Consider the following 21,334-nt stretch of genomic DNA (forward strand, 5'->3'; position numbering starts at 1 on the left):
CCAAAGGCAGACGCTTAAGGACTGAGCCACCCAGCTAGCCTCTAGGTTAAGAAGAATCACTAATGAAGGCCCAAAGAGAGCCCCTTGGTTAACTTCTCTCCTCTCCTCTCCTCTCTCCTCCCTTCTTTCTCTCCTCTCCTCTCCTCTCCTCTCCTCTCCTCTCCTCTCCTTCCGTTTCCTTTTCCTTTTCCTTTTCCTTTCTTTTCTTTTTAGTGGTGTTTTGAGATTTTGAGGGTTTTTTTTTTTTTTAAGATTGATTTTATTTTAGAGAGTGAACAGGGGAGGAGGAGAGGGAGAGGGAGCGAGAGAATCCCATGCAGACTCCCTGCTGAGCATGGAGCCTGATGTGGGGCTCAGTCCCGTGACCCTGAGATCATGACCTGAGCCAAAATCAAGAGTCAGGTGCTTAACTGACTGAGCCACCCAGGCACCCCTTGGTTAACCTATTTCTTAAGTAACTGAGTCCCCATGGAGTATGTACCCTGGACTTTGGATGGCCAACTGGTGTAACCTTTTTTAATATATTGAGTTTGTGTGTATTCTTTGCAGAAGATGTCTGGGTCATAATTCAAGGCAGAATCTAAAAAGGAGTAGTGTCATTTAGGTAAACCGAAGAAGCACTTCTGAGCACACACTGTACCTTAGAGTTTTGCCTCTGGATAAGCCGCAGTTTACATTTTGATGCCAGATGTGAGAAGCCATTAGTAATCAGGACAACTCCCTTGGGAAATCCTGTTCCCGGTCCCTGTTCCAGAGGATCACTGCTTCCTCTGGAATATTTGTTTGGGGGGCTCCGGAGGCTGCGATTTAGTGACAAAGGGGAATGAATTGACCCTAGAAAAATAAGAATGAGAGATTTCTAATGAGATCTGACAGTTCAAGGACTGAAGAAGGAATCTAAGCTTTTTTTATTTTCCTGCCCACCCAGTCTTCATACAAATGTAAATATGCCTCCTTCAACAAATTGCCAAATGTGGTTTTAATTTGTAAGCAGGAGACCCTGCCTTGCCGTTTTCTTTTCTTTTCCTCTCTTTTTAAAAAACGAAGTCACAGGTTTCGCACTTTTTGAACTGGACATTTCCTACTGTCACTCCATCACGTTTTCTGTTGTCCTTTTCCTTCTAAGGACATTTTCCTCCATTGTTTGTGATCAGAGGAATTTGGGACGAGAGTCAATTGTCATGTTTCTTAAAGAAGTTTTTGAAGTTCCCATAGGAAATACATAGTGCTCTTTCAACTGAGTTTAAAAAATAAATAAATAAAGGCAGAGATTGGATCTAGTATGAGATTTGAAGAGTGTCACTCTCGCGGCATCATACTTTATGTGGTCTACGCAGTATCCATTGTTGTTATTTATGACCCTGTCTGCCTTCCATTGTGGACTTCTTCAAGCCTTGGGGAATTTACATCATTCCTCATAGCAAAAGGCTTTCTGGTTCCCACAGAGTTGTTCAAAGCCTGACTCATGCTCCTTATGTTAATTGTTCAGCTCTGAAAATACAGCACTTACAGGGTGTGGTCGTAAGGGGAAAATCTACTGTACTTATAGGGCATGTTTAGAAGTGTTTCACACATAAATCTCAGTCTCTCTCTCTCCCTGTCTCCCTCTCCCCTCTCCCCCTGTCTTCCACCTCCCCTTGCATCTCTCTCATTTAACTTTAAAACTGTAGCTCTATTTAGTCAACTAGTAAGTCTTAAGGGGAGAAAGGGAGAAGCATCAAAATGCAGTATAATCCAATAAAACCTACAATATCCTGTTCAATAACTCTTAAAACTGACTTAGGTTATAAATGGATATGACCAGGAGCGACATCGATCCAGGTCTGAAACCATAGGCGGGATTAGCAGGAGCTAAAGGCTCATACTCGGTGGTGCAGGGCAATGATTGCACAAAGGCCAGAGCACCGGCCTGTGGGGTACCCAGGCATCATACTGATGGCTGCCTTCTACCAGGAGTTCTGGACTGCCATTGTTACATTTCAGTGTTAAGTCTAAAGCAAGGGACCTACTGATAAATTCCCAAAATTGTTCCTATGGCCTCAACATTTTAATGTGCAATCTGGTGGAGGAGGGTACGTACTGTCCCAGGAAATAAGAAGAGTTAACACCTTGTCTGGATTATCTACTTGCTTAACAAAAAGGAAATGATTCCAAAACTATGAAGTAGGTAAATGTCGGCAAAGGTTGGGAATTCTTGACATTTTATAAGTACTTCTGTATGAAGCTTCCTTGGGAACATATAAGGATAGATGCACAGATAATCTCTGAATTATGTAAAACTGTGGTAGTGCTGTTAGTTTAAGAAAAAACTCCCAGTTTTCTGGTAGCCAAGAATCACAAACTTCAGTTTTCAAAGTACCAGGATTCAAAGGCTTTAACTCACTTATGCAGCTTTGAGTATTGCAGAGGCCATGTTCTGTATTTTTGTAAATAGAGAAAATGTGTGGAATTCCTAAGCTAATCAGGGTGCAGACCACGGTGCCACCGGGTCTCTGTGGAAGATCAGATCTCACACACATGCTGCTGCCTGGTACCGTGATTCCGGGCTTCCTCACACTTGGGGCCACAGAGATAGCAGATACTGGCCAAGCGCTCCCAGGTGGTTTGGAACCAACATCCTTTCTCTTACAGTCTCGTATGTCTGTAGTGCATATGAACGTACGAACTGTGTTGGGTAGGAGTCCAAAAAAAGTGACAGTTTACCCAAAAGTTCTAGATTTAGAAAAATCAAAATAGCCTAACACTAAGCGGTTTCATCTCGTCCTCACAAAAATCTGTTCACTGGGGCATTCAGAGTAGAACTGTTCTTTCTCATGTTCAGCTAATAGATTTCTGGTTGAACCTTTGTTATCTTTTGGAGGAGACGGAAGGAGCTCTCCACGGAGCGTCTGATTATTTTGCTGAGTGTGCGGAGACTGCACTTCCTCCCAGTGCAAAGCGCAGGAGAAATGCTCTGAGAGAAATGTAGGTCCGACAAGTTTTCTTTCCCTTCTTTTTGTGTGTGTGTGTGTATATGAATATGTGCATGAAGTCTGGAATTCAACAGGAGTTCATGGAAATTAACCACAAAACCCCCTCTGGCACCGACCTTACCCTAAGTCCCATGCTTGCCTTCCTGACTGTCTCTTGCATTCTGGACACTGGGGAACGAGGCCTTGCTTCACAGGTGTGTTGCAAGGAGTAATTAATTACAAGCGCTTTGAAGATGAAAAGCACCTGTTTGGTGGTGTGTTTCATACAACTTTCCAAGTGACTACAGACCCATCTAAAAAAATACATTCTTTTGCTAAAATGCAGGTTCCAGTTCTAATATAATTATGATAATCCTCATGCCTCTGATTAGGAACAATAAGAACATGAGAGAGAGTGTGTGTGTGTATGTGTGTGTGTGTGTTTCCAGACTAAAGCTTAGCCAAAATAAATATTTCAGCTTCAGTGTTTTGAGTTTGGTGGTTTAAGAAATTTCTTGCTATTCACAAGCCTGCAAATCTCTGTTGAAGTCAAAGTCTCCAGTCTCTCAGTTCCCCCCATGCAGCTCCTACCCTGCCCCAAAGTGAATTTTACAATCAGAGTGATGTTTGCGTTGTCTTCTATGTGTGCTATGGGTAAGGCGTGTGTATGTGTGTACAAGCACATCCTTATGTGTGTGCACACGTGTGTGTGCGCACATACACACACACACACACACGGCCTGTGCTTTAGGTATTTCTGGCGGAAAAAATCAATATGTCAAATTTAGGCAGTATTGACCCTTAACATCTGAAATGAACACCTGCCTGCCTTAGTTAAAATAGAGCCATCATAACTCCAATATAACTATGTTGAAAACCCAGTGATCAAGAAACAAAGCCTGTCCTCGTGTATCCTAATAACTAATCCTCGCGTGTTGGAAAATGTGATGGCTGTTGCTTGATCCAGTCTGAACTTAAACATTATACTTAGAGATTGTTCTAGATTTGCCAAGGAGGTAAGGAAGAAGGAATTTGACAAGGGGCATAGGAGTTGGAGGACAGCATGCCGTTACAGCTTTCCAAAGCAAAACAAAAAAAATCTTTCTTTGTTTTAGTGTGAAAAGAACTGAAGCAAAAAGCAGCGTTGTGAGCAAATCATGGAGCAGCAGGGACATTGTGGGAACATCTAGCGACCCAGTGATTGCGGAGATAGCGAGGAGGAGGGGTGACAGCCGGGCTTCAGCCAGTCCCCCATCAGAGTCCACAGGACAAGCAAAAGATTACATAAAGGCAGCTGAGAGCCACTGGGGGCTTCCTGTTCAAAAGCTGGAAAATGTTCATCAGACCCAGCCAGAAGACACTAGCAGCCAGCAAAAACCTCATCTTGGGGAGTGGTTAGAGACAGGGCTTCTAAGCAGGAGCCTTGTCTGTAGCTGTGAGTCAGCATCACCAGGTCCAAAACAAAGTCCACAAGGGGCCAGAACACAACAGAAACGCAGGAACCACGGCTCTGCGGAAGACGTCGACCACCACAAGAGAGTTTCTCTTGGAAGTGATCGATTAGTCCCAAGAGAAATAATAGTGGAAAAAAGCAAAACTGTCAGGGTTTTGCCAGCCTCAGAGCTGTCAGATCCGGGGTTACTTTTGAAACAAGGTTTGGCAAAAACGGCATCTAATGAAGAGTTGCATGTTTTGGAAAATCTCTCCTCCGGACATCTTACAAAAAATAAGCCAGGGCAGGCACGGCAAACCGGCTCAGCCACAAACACTGAAAGATTATCTGCAATCCGGGGCAGCCCAACCAAGAAAAGAAAGAAGTACGAAGGAGGCCACTAACTTACTATTGGGGATTACAAACCTGTAGTTGGGTATATAATGGTTGAAGGTGGGGAAAGAGGGGTGTGTGTGTAGCTGCCCTGATGTTAAAGGAATTAGAATGATTATTTTGTATAGAAAATAGAGCTCTGTTTGAGGGTTAGTTTTTAACCCATTCATCTCTAGGAGGCTATGTGCTTTTTCTAACATCGCTACTTTCTCATCATACTTTTGTAACTGTCTTCAGAGCCATTCACCTTGTCAAGGATGACCCCATTCTTGAAGGAACTACATGAAGAAACCAGTCATGCTCCTTCATGACTCATCACTGTGCAGACCATACAGTGGGCCACGTGAAGACAGTGCTGTATCTAGGGGTACAGTTTCTCCTCCTGAGGAACAGGAGTCGGGCAGAAGTGAAGGAACAGGCAAGTGGTCCTCAACATCTGGTTCTAGGCCCAGCATCACTGTCTGAAAATGTGTTAGAAATGTAGACCTTGGGCCCCACCCCAGACTTACTGAATGAGAAGCTCCGGGCAATTCTGAAACATGCTCAAGTTTGAGAACCACCGGACTAATTGGAGACTCCCTAGTGTTTGTGTCCTCCAGCCTGGCTCCCATGGCCTCCATCTCATCAGTCTGAGGTCCACATGTGGACAGGCACCCCCTTATGCCCCCTCAAACTTGTAAAACACCTGGGTTCGGCGTCTGAGCTGCTCAGTCCCCGGCTTCTCTACAGCACGGTGGCCACAGCACCCACAAAACTGTTACTTACCCTAAGAAGTGCTAGAAGTTTATGGGTAATTTGGCCCCGCATTAGAGGAAGACAGTAGAGGGAGAGGCTTGCTCTCCCTTCTAGCCCAGGCGTGTCCCTGTCCCTGCCCTTGCCCCCACCTCTAAGATTTTGGTTAGGTTCAGGAAGGATTAGAACCCAAGGGGAACTCAGTGGCCAGAGTTTCCAGTTTCCCAGTTGGAAGGCGTCACAGGCAGTTTAAATTTCAAAACAGGAGCCTTCCATTTGCAGTATCACCCACTAATGTCTCCAGTGGGCTTGCTGAAATGTCACAGAGTGAATCATTGCAATGACTTATTTTGGATGGACACCTACTAAAGATTTTCTTAACCCAATTTCATTCTAAAATAGAGGAAAAACCATATTCAAAGGCCACCCATCAAATACATCTTGTTTTCTGCTCAACATTGTGTGGTCCTTTGAAGGAGCACCTCCCTAGTAACAAGGAAAGTCAAGTATATCCCCAGAGTGTCGGAGTTAGCAGAAAAATAACCCAGAAGAAGCCCAACGAAATAAAAGAATATGGAAAGAGACACAGTGTAGGTGGTTCAGAATTTTTTAAAACTAATTGTGGTTTGGTTTCTCCTAGCTCATTCTATACTTGCCTGTGACTCCTTTCCCACTTGTAGGATAAGACTCCTTAAGAGGCAACCATACTTCCTGACACCATTTTGGGTCGTGAAGTTCCGTGTTGATCACTACGCCTGGCTATGAACATAGATGCTATTCCTTTGATGTTCCCCACGCTGCCTGGACACCTGTCCCCTTCTCATGCTCCCAGCCTCACCACCCCCACCAGGAGCATGGCCCTGCCCACCGGTGTCCTTTCCCCTTCCCACAGGGTTTTCCCTGCTCTTAGCTGATTCCAGTCAAAGCATTCTATAGGAGAAGAGGGAGCCAGACAGAATCCTAACCACAGTGGAGTGGATTGTATTCATCCAGTCGGGGTAGACTGCACAGAATGGAAATGCCCCACTGTGGGCCCCCTCTCTTAGAGTCACAACTGTTCTAGGTGTGCTGTTCACTGCAGACAGGGGCAGAGTGTGTCACTGAACCTTCTTCAACAGAATTCTTGGGACAGTTTAAACAGAGAGGGCCCAAAATAATAACCCGGGTGATCAGCCAAGAAACATTAAGCTCTCTGGAACGGAGTCTAGGATAAAAAAGACAACCATTTTAGAACAATAGCTGCTGCTAACCCAGAACTAGAATGTTTGAAATGGAGGCACCAGAGAAAAGCTTTTAATTGAAAAGTTTTTATTTCATTGGTTAAACGGGGCCTGCACAGTGGGTAAAGCCAATCCTTGTGATTTAATGATTTTCTCTCAAGAACAGCCTTGGCTTTAGAGTTTGGTATATTTGTGGAAATAACAATTACTGTGACCTCAAAGGGAAAATAGCACCTTTGGTTGTAGATTGATAGGGTCTTTCTCACAGCCCGCATGTACATGGGATTGTGACAGGATTAACGGAGGGAACAACTCTCCGCTTCTGCACTGTGGCATGTGTTTGAGGAATTTTGCCTTTAAGCATTTTCTTCCACATGTCTGAAACGCCCCCGGATCTCTTATTACTTGAGTGGTTGTGTGATTCTTTGGATGTTTCAAAGTACAAAGGGGAAAATGGCTGCCAGGTTTTATTGTTGCTTATTAGCTGGGAAATGCAGTTCTCCACGACTGGGAGTGGTATGTGTGTTGACATTCTTAATAATCTTATTAATTCCGCATCTGAAAATCTGAGAGCCTGTCAATATTCTTAGTCAAAAAGAACAAGTTCTTCAACCACTTAACTTAATAACCCAAACTCAATTTATAGTCAAGTCCCTGTAATTCTGATGCTTGGGAGAAATGTGGATCCAATTCTGTTAATGTTACAACTTTGAACTCCCTAACTTTCTCAGTGTCATGGCTTCTAAGTCACATTCATGTGCTTTCAGATGACTTTTTAATAGATTGATGTTGAGTTTTGTGTTTTTGTTGTTGTTGTTTAATGTTTGTAAACAAGAAATGTCTGAGAACACTCAGATTTTTCTTACACTTTTTTTCTTTGCCACTGGAGGTTAACTGTTGTCCAGATATGCATATAAACTGTTAAATGCAAAGGAGCAACCATTTGGGGAGAGAGGAGTGAGTGCTATAGCTTTTTTGTTTATTTATGTTAAGTAAGAAAAAGTATTTCATTTTATAAAAAGCCAAAGTCATTAAAAACTCTGTAGTTTGACTTATGGAGAATATAGCTTGTTTCTTATCTCAGGATTACAGTGGGATGACAGTTAATTGTTTGCTTCTGGTGTCATGTTTGGATTTTAGCATGAATGGTTGTGCATCGCATGGCCTTTGATTTTAGCGAGAGCTTGGTGAGGGCAAAGCACGTAAGGGAAGGAAACCTCTGTGCCCAAGAGAATGGCCTGGGATCGCAGTGCTCCCATTCCCAGTTTCCTTGAATTCCTTTTTGGCAGGCCCCACTGTCCTATTTCCACAGAATTTTAGTGAGTGGCCTTCCTTTTGAGGTAACAAATGCCTTTCCTCAGTAAGAGCCAGAAATCCTCTCTTCAGCGTTCCATGACTTGAATATGGAAATCATTTTAATTTCTTCTTTTCTCTTATGAGGAAATTTCCATGCTTGTTCTGTTCTGTTAAGACGATAGAGTTCATTCCTTGTTATTGAAACACTAATGAATTGAAACACGGTGGAGCAAGTAAAAAATCAAAATTAAGCTGATTTCTGTTAAGTAGTTTAAAACCTTCCTTAAGTAAATTAAGAATTATAAAATGAAGTTAATGCAGATAATTACTCGGGACAGAAGTCTAACTATATAGATCATTGGTGTTACATTTAATGATATAATTAAATTCTCAGAAATCTGCAGAACTTCTAGTTTGGTTTCTGTATTTATTTACAAGACAAGGAACGATTATATGTCAATGTGTGCACTTAACAGAGGGGACTTGAATGGATGAAATTATTACCTTTAATTGTGGAGAACTACTCAATACTGAACTTTAATCACGTTCAAGTAAGTTTTATTATGCAGCATAATATTACCATGTATTACTTTATAATTGCTGTTAGAATTACTTATCAAAAATCTTGATTCTTTAATTAAATAGGAATCATTAAAACCATACATATGACCCCAAAGCATCTGATCAGGTGACCGTAGATGTGGATTTGACAGAACCCCAGAATAAATTTTATTAGTTAAGTTAGAAAGCCAGACGCTGCAGTCATCACCAGGAGAGTTCTTCTTTCCCATCGCCTTTACCCTGTTGTTTGTTATGTTTAAACTACTTAAATAGTTTAAATAGTTGAATGTGTCGGAAAGCACATGGGTCAAAGTAGTATGTAGAGGAAACGAACCTGCTTTATAAATAAAAAGTAAAATTGTTTAAAAAAATTAAATTAGTGTGTATCACTTTTCTCCAAAGCAAGTGAGTTAGCCCCAAGGAATATACATCCAAAATGCCCTTTTCTGAACGTGCGATTTAAAATTGTATTCTATGAGAGACTTCTTCCTCCTTGAAGCAACCCTGAGGTTTTGAACACTATGTTAAAATAATCCCAAGGAGCTCTGCTTCTGAGCATTTAGGTCTGGAAAACCCTGTGTGGGGTGTTGTGATTAAATTGGCCCATAAGATCCTGGGGTGGTCTTTACAATGCAGAAATGTTTCCACTTCTCCCAGTTGTGAGCTAAGAGAGATCCCTCTTGTGAGAGGTTAAAGTATGCAACCTTGACTCCTTTCCAGAAAAATCTTGCCATTTCCCAAGTGGATTCATTTCCATTTTCTAAGTGGATCTAGTCCTTGTTCATCACTGAATAAAGTCCTGGGCCAACTCTTTGTCTATACTGCCTTTTATGACAGGATCCCAGGCCCCTCTGATTACTTGTATATGTATCTCCCCCTCGGTTCTGTACATAATTTTTCAGAGGCATTTCAATACGAGGTTGGAATAATACATTTGAAAAGCTGTTCACGAAATGCCGAGAACCACTGCAATCGTTGCGGCCACGCGCCTTTCTTTGTGGTTTGCTCCGGCCCGTGTGCTGGCTGGCCTGGCCCAAGGGAAGGCTGGCCTGCCCAGGGCCTGGGGTCTGGGCGAGACCCAGAGGCTGGAGATGGCATTGTGCTCCAGGCAACAAACCCCGGGTTCAGGCTGCGCTTTGGTTTGTGTGTTGTGGGACAAGTCACTTAACCTCCCGGGCCTCAGTTTCTTCCTTTGTCAAATAAAAGTCTCTCTCCTATTTTAAGTGCCATGCTGAAGGTAAACATACCACTCCCACGTGTTCATTTCTGTATCCATTTAAAAAACAGGTTGTTCGTGCTGGCCACACTTTAGAATTACCTGAGTAGCTTCTAGTTAAATCAGAATCCTTGAAATTTGGCCTGCGTATCAGCAGTTTTAAAAGCTCCACAAATACTTATTCTAATGAGAAGCCGTAGTTAAAAATTGTTTTAAAATAGAGGGTGTGTGTGTGTGTGTTTAGATAGTGGATATTAAAAGAGGCAGGGTATGCTCAGAGCTGAGTGTCCTTTATAAGAGGGGCGTGCAAGTCAAGAGTGTGCCTACTTTCGAATGAATGAGAAACGCTTTGGTGACAAGGTGTCAATAGGCATACGTTTTAATCACACCAAGAGATGTGTTTTGTTCTCTCCTCTAGGCCCTCTGTGTTAGTGACGCTGCTTTAGACCCAGCACATCAGAGCACCTTCATCTTTGCCAACCCTGAGAAATTGTTGCCCTCATACAGAAGACGAGTTTTTATTTTTTATTTTTTTATTTTTTTTATTTTAATGTTCTTTTTTTTTTATATTATGTTAGTCACCATACAGTACATCCCTGGTTTCTGATGTAAAGTTCAATGATTCATTAGTTGCGTATAACCCAGTGCACCATGCAATATGTGCCCTCCTTACTACCCATCACCAGTCTATCCCATTCCCCCACCCCCTCCCTCTGTTTTTAAAGCACCTAAATAATTGTCTAGGGTTTGCCTTTGATCCATGATCATTAATATCACTAATAAGCTCTCGAAAAGTGCGTGTGAATCTCAAGTTCACGTTTGGCAGGGCAGTGGAAGAATGAACGCTTTTAAAATAGTTTGGCTCAGAAAGCACATCTGAAATAACCCTGTGGGAAAATCAGGAGAATTTCTCATCCTCCAAAGGATTACCTAGGATGAGATGCTGACCTTGTATTTTAAGTTCAGTTACATTTCTTAAAACCTCATTCATTACCCAACCTGATTTATTTTAGTGGGTGAAGCAGGCTGTGGGAGGGGGCTCTGGTGATGCACAGTGTTCTTGTTTGCCTTTTGTTTTCTCCACGGTTCCCAAAAGATCACATATATATATTTCTTTAAAACACACATGCAGACCGGCTTCCTCATGAGATTTACTACAGCTTTTCTCTCAGAAATTAGAGCTGAAGATTCTCTCGTCTTCAGTCTTCTGAGGCGCTCAAGCCCCAGAAGCCGAGTGTGCACAGGGTGAGCGGAGCGCTGACCTCTGCCGGGGAGAGGTCAGTTCAGCACACAAGACTCAAAAGGGAGGAAGAAAAAGCAAGTCCTCAGCAGGGAGTTTGACTTGCTTTAGGGCAGAAGAGATTTTATAAATAAGTTCCCAGTCTCCCACGCCCTCTCACCGGCTCCTCTATTACTAGTCCTGTCTCCGTGCTTAGATACACACACACACACACACATACACACACACACACACACACACACACACACACTGACATGGGGACACAGACACAGCTCTTACTTCCACTTGCTGCCTCACATCCCTCTCCCCACCTGCCCCGGGAACTGTGGGTTGCACTGGCAGACTCTTCTCTGGAGGAGGCAGGTGATGGATTGACTGGGAATTTTTCTAAGCCCACTGGCTCATAAGGCCTTTTCTCTTCCTCCTTAACATGCTCAGCTGGTGAGAAGCATGCAGAAGGCTCTTTCCCAAACCCACTGTGTGTGCCTGGGAGGATTAATACCAGCCCATCCATTTCTGTTGTCAGAGGGAGAAGGTGGAATGGTGAATTAAGGCGACCTCCAGCCTTGATGTGGCAGACTGGGTGTTTGGGATGTGTCCCAGTAGGAGGAGCCTAGAAGGCCCTTCTATAAAGATGCCAGAATGAATCGAGGCATGTGAAGCAATAGCACCACTTTGATTTGTACGTTCCTCTTAAAATGCTTCTCTGGTGAGCCTTTTCCCAGTGCCTTCTGCTTGGCTCAGTGACCATCTAGGGCAGAGTGATGACTTCATGGGCAGACCCTGGGACATCTAGTGAAGTGTCCTTCGGTGGCTCCCCAGTAAAAAGTGCCCATCAGTGTGAAAGCATTTGTGGGAGCAAGAGCTCTCCATGTCAGAGATTCAGGGAATTTGCTATTGGGGATTGTTTTGATGCTAATTATTTCTAGCTGGAAGAACCTTCTGGATCTCACCTATAATCTCTCTATACAGACTCAAAGACAAGAATAGTGTCCATCTTGAATTTTCCACATCAGATTGGCTTTGCTCTCTCTTGAGGATAGTATTCCTCAACACTGGTTCATCAAATCACATGTTCTGGATCCTGGTTGTAGAAATGATTTTGGCTGTTGTTCTGCAAGTGTATAAGGTCTAATTGTAGGCCCTGGTAACACTTTAGAAAAGCTCCCTGAACTCGAGAGAAACCTAAACTTTCTGCCACTGGCTGTGCATGTTCACCTAGGCCAGCTGCCCTAATGCGGGCAGACTCAGGATAGAGGAGATGGTGCGAGAGAAAGCTGGGCTTGATGTTTAGCTCTGACTCAGTCCAGAGCAAATGGCAGCTGTGCAGTGAGGACAGCTGAGGAGGGAACTTCCTTCTAGAGAAAGGCTGCTTGGTGGGAGGGGGGCATTATCAAGTATTTCTTGGACGTCCAGTCCTCTGGAAGCCTCATCAAGAAAACAAGTCAAACATTATCATATTCCATAAGGAGAGAAAACTGACCCAGACCGTGTATCCTGGAGTCCTCCAAGGCCAAGCACCTGGGCTTACCTCGTCTGGCTCTAACTGTATAAAAGGGTAGGGAGGATGGATGTGGAAGACAGAACCGTATTTTTTTGTTTTTGTTTTTTTTTAAGATTTTATTTATTTATTTGACATTGACAGCCAGCAAGAGAGGGAACACCAGCAGGGGGAGTGGGAGAGGAAGAAGCAGGCTCCCAGCAGAGCAGGGAGCCCCATGCGGGGCTTGATCCCAGGACTCTGGGATCATGACCTGAGCCGAAGGCAGACGCTTAACGACTGAGCCACCCAGGCGCCCCAGAACCATGTTCTGTTACTGTTATTTAGAGGCTGTCAAGAGCTGTCTACACTGGCAGACCACACATTGCTGTAGAATTTAACTGGGAGCCAAGGTTTTTTTTCTTTTTCTTTTCTTTTCTTTCTTTTCTTTTCTTTTTTTTTTTTTTGTGGTCCTGTAATTCATTCTTGTTTTGAGTGTACTTTTCTTCCTGCTACACTGATAGCAGGCACTGAACTGATTGGTGAAAAGCCGATGATCTGTGTAGCCGAGATCATGGCAGCACGTGGCACCAGCACGTGGCACCACCACGTGACGAGCCTGGGACAGCTCTCTTTGGAGAACATTGCCGCTCCTGTGTAACAACCGTCCGCTTAGCAGCTTGCAGCAGTGCAAACTGATTATCTCACTGGTTCTGACACTTCTTAGCTGGACCCTCTGCTCTGGGTCTCATGAGGCTCAGATCAGGGTGTCAGTCAGGCTGTATCTTCCTTCATCTGGAGGCTCCACTAGGGAAAAACCTACTCCCAAGCTCCCTTGGGTTTTTGGCAATATTCAGTTCCTTGCCATTTTAAGACTACGGGTTCTGTTGTCCTGTTGGTGATTGGCTGAGGGAACTCACTCGGCAACCGGAGGCGGTTCTTGGGTCCTTGCCACATAGCCTCCTCCATCTCAAGAATGGAGAAACCTCCCTTGTGCTGAATCTCTCACATTTTGTATCTCTGACTTCTCCTGTGACCAGCCAGAGAAAAAACTCTGCTTTTAAAGAGCTCCTGTGATTAGGTCAGTCCCACTTGGAAAATCTCCATAATTTAAGGCCAACTAATTGGGGACTTTAATTGCATCTGCAAAATCCCTTCACAGCGGTACTTGGATTAGTGTTTGATCAAATAACCAGGGCCCAGGAATCTCTGGGGGCCATCTTGGATTTCTTTCTGCCTCCAGATCCAACAGCCCTTCCTTAGCTCTTCTCAGACAGGAGCCCAGTTTAGTGGCGAGAACAGACACTGTCACTGGAATCCAGCTGGATTCCTTAATCTTTCAGTGGACTCTATATCCTATCCGATAGAGCAGCGTTCTTTCTTGTTTCTGCAGCCATTTTCATGAATACAAACAGTGGCACACGTTTATTATCACCATTCCACGGATGAGGATACTAAGATGCAAAGAATTTCAGAAAACTTCCAAAGTCAGTAAGTAGCAGAGCCTAGAATCCAGGTCTGTCCAACCCCAAAGGCCAGAAATCCTGCTGCTGGGCAGCAGCTGTATGAGCTTAACACCACACAGGCAAAAAAACACCAATGCCAGAGATCGGGAAGGAAGAGCTGTGATTGGAATCAAGGAAGTCTGGCTCCAGAGCGTATGCCTTTGCCACTCAGCAGACAGCCTGGCTTTGCACACTGAGAAGGTGAAAGCAACAGGCCACCAGTCAGGCCCACGTGGAGGCACGGCGCCTCGGAGGAAATGTTCAGGACCTCTGTAGCTGAGTGTTGTACCAAGAGTTCCCAGAAAACACAGAAATACTGGGGTTGTGACTGTGTGGGGAAAGCCTGAGGCTGTGGTGAGGTCTTGCCCACCCCCTTCGGGCCCCTTCCCACTCGCTTTCCTTTTGCTCACACTTTCTCCTTAGTTTTGTGCAGACCTGTAGCTGTTTCACATTCGTGCTTTCCCTTTCTGTGTTGGGCCTTGATTCCTTTTAAAAAACACTTCCACACACCATCCCGGCAAAGCCAGAGAGAGCCCAGAGAGAGAAGATATCTGATTGTTAACGTCCTGAACTTGGAGGGTTTACGTTTCGGTCTCCAGGATGGGGTTTTTCCCAGTCGTTCAGCGTGGGTGCCTCAGTGCATAGGAAATTTTTGCATAATATGTAGTTCTGGCTTACCCTGACACGACAGACAGGTTAAAGATGACTTGTGGGATATGTTCCTAATCCCTCCATTGTGGGTGGGGAGAGCACGGGGGAGTAGGCTTTTTGGGGTGTTGGGTGGTGGGAGGAGAGCTGCCCACGGGCAGTGCCAGGAACTCCCAGATCTGCCTGTGCTGGCCCCACTGCACGGTGGACGGGGTGAACTTCATTGCATTCAGGCTACTTGGATGTTAGTATTTTTCAATGCTTGGGTGATTTTTCCATGAATAACCTGGAAGTAGCCTGCCAGGGGAAGCAGGAGTGTTTAGGGAATGTGGGATGAAGCCAAATCACAGTTGCCATCACCTGACAGCAGCCAGGACTCTGCCAACCACCTTCATACGTGGAGAGCAGCACCAGTGTCCTGAGGGGTGTAAAGTGTGTGTGCGTGCACGGGTGCGTGAGTGTGCATGCCCTGTGTGTGCGCAGAGGAGTAGGGTGTAGTGAGTGGGTCTGTGGATTTCTTTCTGAGCCTCTTTTCCTGCAGTCTTAAGTTGTAGTTCTGTGAAGCAGAAACTGCGAAGGAAATCTGAAGCTGCCCGAGAACAAAGGAACCACCTCTGAAGGGACAGGGCTTAGTCAGCCTTTGGCTCAGAAAATAACCTGTTGCTATCAGATTTATAAAGATGTCACTTTCTAGTGACAAAACCTGTGGAAGGCACCACTCAGATTGGGGACAGTGTCTCTGTAGCAGCTCTCTGCAGCCTCCCTTGAGGCTTTGCAACCCCTTTCGTTAATCACTGCTCTCCCAATTCTATACCTTTGAAATTCACACCAAAGCCAGGATCCAGACATAAATCTGGCAAATTCCCAGAAATTGCAGCAACCCAAGCTGCAGGGAGCCTGAGGTTCTAGTCCTGGCCTTTGTGTGTGGCCTTAGGCAAGCCCTCCGACCTCTGTAGGCCTCAGTTTCCCCTCCTGGGAAAGTAATGTGGGTTGGAGCCTTTGATGGGTAAGGTCTTCAATTGGATCACTATCCAGTGAGTCTAAGACAGAGGCTTTTCAACGCGCATTTCTCAGCGCTGATGAAATGAAGCAGCTTTGCACTCTTCAGGTGCAGAGTGGGAGCCAAGCCGTTCAGTTGCCTGAGTAGTCATTAGGAAGCCAGCTGCAAACTTGGATTCCCCTTGGGGACCACGGAGGAGCCCCACTGGCCCTGCCAGGAGCTTCTCCTTAAAACAAAGCTGTTACTTTCATGTTGCTGGCATCTGCTTTTGCTGTCTTGATAATTCAACCCTTGGGTGCCCTGGTGTGGATACTGCAGGGGAAGGGGAGGTGGTGGGGTCGGGGAGGCAGCAGGCAGGCCTCAGTTCCAGGTTCTTATTGGTTTAACAGCCTTCACTCTCTCCAAGTTAATTTTCCCGACTTGTGCATATCACAGGTTAGTACCAGACCCATGCATAATGATACATAATTTAAGACTTGTAAAGGCTGCCTGGGACTTGAAAGAAACACACCGTAAGCCAGGAAGGTTGTGCCCGGCATGCAAGAGCAAGTAACACAGGTGGAATTTATGTCCAAAGCAAGGGAGCCGCACCCTTTTGACACGTTCTCAAAGGGTGCCATGCAGGCGTGCCGTGGGACCCGGGGCCCCGGGAGCATCACCCCCACTTGCCCTTACTTTTAACCACCATCGGAAGGCAGCTGTTCACAAAGGGAAATTCGTTATTTTTAATAGTCCCAGAAATATCTCATGGATTTGAAGTGACGCAACAAGATTGCCCTAATGGTTTCTAACCTTTGTTTTTAACACTTCTGGGGCCGGCACCCTACAGAACTGCCACAGGGCACCCTTTTGCCTCCAGTAACCAGGCTGTCTGTTGGCATTGTTGGAGCCTGACACAGCCCAGGCCGGGATGTTTAGCTGCTTGTGGGGTGGAAAAAAAAAATGTTAAGAAAAATAATTGTTGTTTTTGCAAACTATCTATTTAAAAACAGAACCTCAGGAAGCAGATTTCTGTTCCAATGCTAGGATGAATCAGAGCTCACGAAGTATAAATACACATTAGCAGGAGGAGGCTTCCCATAACCCAGTGCTTGTGTGTCTTCCCAGACCAGGAACCTCTGAACTCCTGCTTCTCATTCCCAGTAGAGGCGAGGAGCCGCAGCCGAGGCGGAAATGGTAGAACACTGCCCAGCCCAAGTTGCAAGCTCCTGTAGGTCCGTAGGACTTCTTTACTCTTTAAAGGCAGCTGGTTTTTAGCTACACACTCGCTCACTTTTGGGTAGACAGGTCTACACTGTTGAGGAAGGTGGGAAACCCACGCTCTTGTTCTTTGGGCTCTTGGGCACCTAAGAACTCTTACCAAATAAGTTAACTGACTCACTGACCCCTCAGATCAGCCAATAAACATGAAGTACTTAGACCACAACTTGCTCAAGGGGCAGCATAATTATTTTACTTAAAAATGATGTCAGGTGGCAATTTAGCAACAAACTGGCTTGCAGGCTACTTAATTCAGTTTAACAAGGAGGAAAAACATTGTAATTAACGAAGAGCTTATCTTTAGTACTTTAGTAGAGTTGTTCTTCAATTTTACTGTCCATAACCTGGCGAGAAAGGGGAAGGAGGGGAGAGCTTGTTGAAAACACAGACTCCCTGGCCCCACTCTTGGACCGGGCCTGGGAATCTGCATGGAGAGAAACCTGCTTGCAGGTTATCCTTCTCAGTGTTGCCCAGTCTCATTGGACTTGTAGTCAATCAAGAGACCCACCCACCCCCTTTTCTGATTTTATATTGTCTAAGTCTAGAATCTCAGCACAGTCAGCTTCGGGTAAATTCCTTACTGGAGTTTCGTGGTATGGTCTAATGCTGGGGTTTGAGTTGGTCAAGTTTCTGGACTAAAAATTCTTTCTCTACCAGGGTCTGCTTAAAGAGGGCCTAGAACCTTGATGGGGAATGGGAAAGGTATGGAGTCCCTTCTTTTCTACCTTGTCCCCAAGATAACCAGGGCTCCCCTACCTGATTACCTTTACCTGGAGTAAGGGGAAAACTGCCCTTTACAGTTAAGGGCCTGGCGTTCAGCCATGCCCAGAGGAGCCTGGTCTCTGCCTTCTCACCACTGAGAAGGCTTCTTAAAACAACAAATGTGAATCTCAAGATCACTTCCCTCCTGGAATAAAGCATTGCAGAGGCTCATTAAACTTCTTTTTCTCTTGGCACAAAAGCTCTTGGCAACTACCCAAGGAATTCTGGGGTCTTGAAGAATCCAAGTTCACAAACCACCAGAGCAAGATACTGCTGGTGTTTGGGATGGTGACTGAGTTGAGCACTGCTAAATCAGACTGTGTCCTGGCTCACTGAACCTGTACCAGAGCACTTCTCCCTGTCACCCCACCTTGCAGAAGCCAGCTGTCCATCAGCAGAGATGAGGGACAGAAGATATACTGCTACACCAGGGCAGGGAGATGTCGTGGGAATCCAGGCTCACCGTTGTCCAGGTCCTTTGGGCTGTCTTCCCAGCAAACCCAAACACACTGCTCTGGATCCTGACTCCTCAGTGCTCTGCTCATGCACAGGAAGCTAGGGATATTTTTAAAGCCCATCGCCCCTTCTTAAACAGATGCCCATCAGAGAACATAGCTCCTAGTCTGGTAGAGGAAAACTTTCCCAAGGAAGAAGAAAAACCTATGAAAACCAGAGGTGGGCGAATGGCCCGACTGTGCAGTGCTGGGGACAGTTCCGGGGAGGGTAAGCTTTGGCTTGCTCATCAGAAGCAGGGAACTCCTGGCAACTCCACACAGCTGCTGGAAGCCATCCATGTGCCCGTCCCCGTGGCTCCTCCCTGGCTACAGAGGTGCCAGAGGCGAAGCTTCCCCAACCCCGCCTGTGATGTGGGGGCAGGGCCCTTTGGGCCTCTGGCTCCAGCAGCCACAGGGAGAGCCACAGTTCTGTGCTCAACAGGTGCGGATGTGTGGCCTCTGGAACCTCCTCGAAGGCCAGATACCTGGCACCCCACGGCTGCAGTGGTGAGGCCACCCAAACGTGGACTCCCTGGGCATAAGGTGATGAGTAGATGGCTCTAACCCCAGAAGCTTCTAACTACCACCCCCTGTGCAGCAAGGAAACTACCCCGGAGGTAGAGTGCACAGAAGCCACGAGGGTGTGGCCTGGAATGATGGCAGGACATTAATATTAATCCAAGTAGCCAGGGGGGGAAAAAAAATCGAAAGCACGGAATCTCCCTCTTCCTCCCCCAACACTAATTCCAAGCTTTTTAAAAACCCTTTTAGTGCAGTGGGCATTTCCCGTGAGTGCTCACAAACAATTCACCTCCACACTACAGGCCATTAATCCAGTGGTGTTTATTCAAGCAGTATTCACACTTGCTGTTGAATAACAAGGGAATCAAGCCCCCCCCACCCCCGCCCAGATGGGGCTCTCACAGCTCTGGCTTCACAGCCGCCCGTGGTTTTTGAGAACTTCAGCTGAATTTTGTGGCTGAAAAGGCTTTCAGGTTCTCCTCCACGCCCCTGTCAAGCGCAGCCGGTTTATCACACCCTGATAACAGAGCAGACTCGGCGGGGTGGCAAAGGCGCAAGGCAGAGCCAAGCAAAACTACATCAGCTCACAAGAGGCCACACCGTTCCATGTTTCATACAAAAAATTTAATAAATAGTACTTTTCAAAATTTATTGCCAGGAACAACACATCAAAGATGCATTTTTATGTTCATAACACTAATAGGACAATACAAAGTATCTTCACGGTCTCAATGGTGAACCAACGAAGCTAACTGTTTTATAAGCCTTTTTGATTTTCAACTTTGTAATAGCATTTTGATTTCCTCATTTAAGGCAGGCAGTGTACTCTACGGCAAATCTAAACAGTGATCTTACTGGACATTTTAAGGTTCAAGTATTCAACTAGCTTATAAGAATACTCCCTAAATGCAGTAGATAACAAAAAAAATCAAATCTACAAGTGGTTTGGTATTACATACGAATGGTGAAAAGAAATCAGAATTTACAAAGTAAGATTGGTGTGCTTCCAACTTCACACAATTAATTTGATATTTTTAATGATATTCAACCACTCACATTTTGGCTACGTAAAGTCGAAGCTCAAACTTGTTCCCTTAAACTGCTGTGTAGCTGATCACCTGCCTGTCTCTTTTCAAGTCTAAAGCAGAAAAAAAAAAAAAAAAAAAGGAACCTCCTGTTCTAATTTTCAAACTGCCTCAGTCAGTCCTTAAAACGTGTTTTAAAGTGATGCTATAGAAGGTGTTTTAAACATCTGACGTCGTACAAAAAAAAAAAAAAATTCCACCAGTATTCCAGGCACTGAAGCCCATCCTATTGTTTTAAACTATTTCCAAACACCTTAATTTTGGCTTATAGGCAACACGTAATAAGAAAATAAGTTCAAAAAAATAAAGCCATACACTTACAATGCTATCAAAAACCTTCAACTCTAAACACGTACATATAAATAAAAAGGAATGATGTTTTAAGGCTCTTGATTATTAAGTTAATAAATCAAATATACACAGTGATTAATAAAAAAGAATTATTTACATAACTATACAAAATTCTACTTTTGACACATTTTTCCTCTTTAAATTCTTCATTTTACCAGCAACTGCTGACATCAAAGTCCCCCCTCCCCCAACAACAAAATACAATAAAAAAAATAAATAATAAACTCATTTGTGATAGTTGCTGTGGTTCTGAGCTGCAAAGGCACTTTCAAATACAGAACTACTTGTACGTCATCATAAAACCAATATACAAAAACAACTCGAGTCAATAAATATAAATAAAAACTATGATCCTAAGACTGCATCACCATCGGGACATCTGGCAGAAGTGGGAGCTCAAGGCCCAGGGGCCGGGCCTTCTCCGGGGAGCCTGGTCCGCGAGCTGGCGGCTGTGGGGCGTGTGCACTGGGGCACTTTGGACTGGTTTTTGCATAGCTGTGAGATGCAGCATTTGATTTCCCAGCCAACCACAGAAACTACCATTGCCAGTGTAAGCCAGCTTGTCAAAAGTTGTCAAAACTTAAATTAACACAGGATTCTAAGTCAACGACAGCCTCAGACTGGACTAGGACACAACATGGAACTACAAGCCCCCAGCACCCTCTGATTCTACCTAGCGGCGGCAGCGCCCGCTGTCTGCTATACGATGTACTCCATCCGGTTTAAGCTCTGGGCACTTTCCAGGTCTCTGTTGTCCTGTTTGTTTGTCCAGTTTGGGTGTTTGGCTGGCGTGCCATTGGGGGGCTTCTCCTCTCGGTCTACCAGCGTGTACGCCGGCTGTTTGGCAAAGCGGGCTTTCTGCTGGTGCTTGTCCATGTCGTCCTCCTCCACCTCGGAGTTGTGTGTCCTGATTTTTGACATTTTGGAGTTTTTGTTCTCGTAATCCTTGATGGGGACCGTGTTGGCCCCGTGCTTCTCGATGGGGTTTTTGATCTGGTTCAGCTGCTCCCGCACGTTGTTGGTGGTGTTGTCCTCGGAGGCCGAGCGAGCGTGGCTGCTGGGCTTCCGCCGCTTCCGCACGCACCAGTAGAAGGCTGTCACCAGGCAACAGATCCAAGCCACAGTTAAGACGGAGCTCAGCAGAGGAACCAGGAAATCTGGAAGGCGGGCACAAAACCAATTAACG

At 45.1% G+C, this 21,334-nt stretch overlaps 2 protein-coding genes across 5 annotated transcripts in view; one reads left to right on the forward strand and one right to left on the reverse strand.

The window, feature by feature from the left end:
- Positions 1–10,211, forward strand: part of SLX4IP (SLX4 interacting protein) — a 182,918-nt gene extending 172,707 nt beyond the window's left edge. For 3 of the 4 annotated variants that reach the window (XM_034641468.1, XM_019799163.2, XM_034641469.1), the window contains 3 exons: positions 2,861–2,964; positions 4,067–4,768; positions 5,014–10,211. In XM_034641468.1, coding sequence (XP_034497359.1) covers positions 2,861–2,964; positions 4,067–4,768; positions 5,014–5,062 — 855 coding nt within the window. In that variant the 3' untranslated portion in view covers positions 5,063–10,211. Of the gene's footprint in view, positions 1–2,860; positions 2,965–4,066 lie in introns of all 4 variants that reach the window. The other variant, XM_011224336.3, reaches the window with a different exon arrangement.
- A 9,136-nt stretch (positions 10,212–19,347) lies between these two features.
- JAG1 (jagged canonical Notch ligand 1) overlaps positions 19,348–21,334 on the reverse strand; it is a 35,677-nt gene continuing 33,690 nt past the window's right edge. Inside the window, exon 26 of the mRNA XM_034641467.1 lies at positions 19,348–21,305. Coding sequence (XP_034497358.1) covers positions 20,848–21,305 — 458 coding nt within the window. The 3' untranslated portion in view covers positions 19,348–20,847. The remainder of the gene's footprint in view (positions 21,306–21,334) is intronic.

Source organism: Ailuropoda melanoleuca, chromosome 13, assembly GCF_002007445.2.
Source record: "Ailuropoda melanoleuca isolate Jingjing chromosome 13, ASM200744v2, whole genome shotgun sequence".
In the NCBI taxonomy this organism is placed as follows: domain Eukaryota; kingdom Metazoa; phylum Chordata; class Mammalia; order Carnivora; family Ursidae; genus Ailuropoda; species Ailuropoda melanoleuca.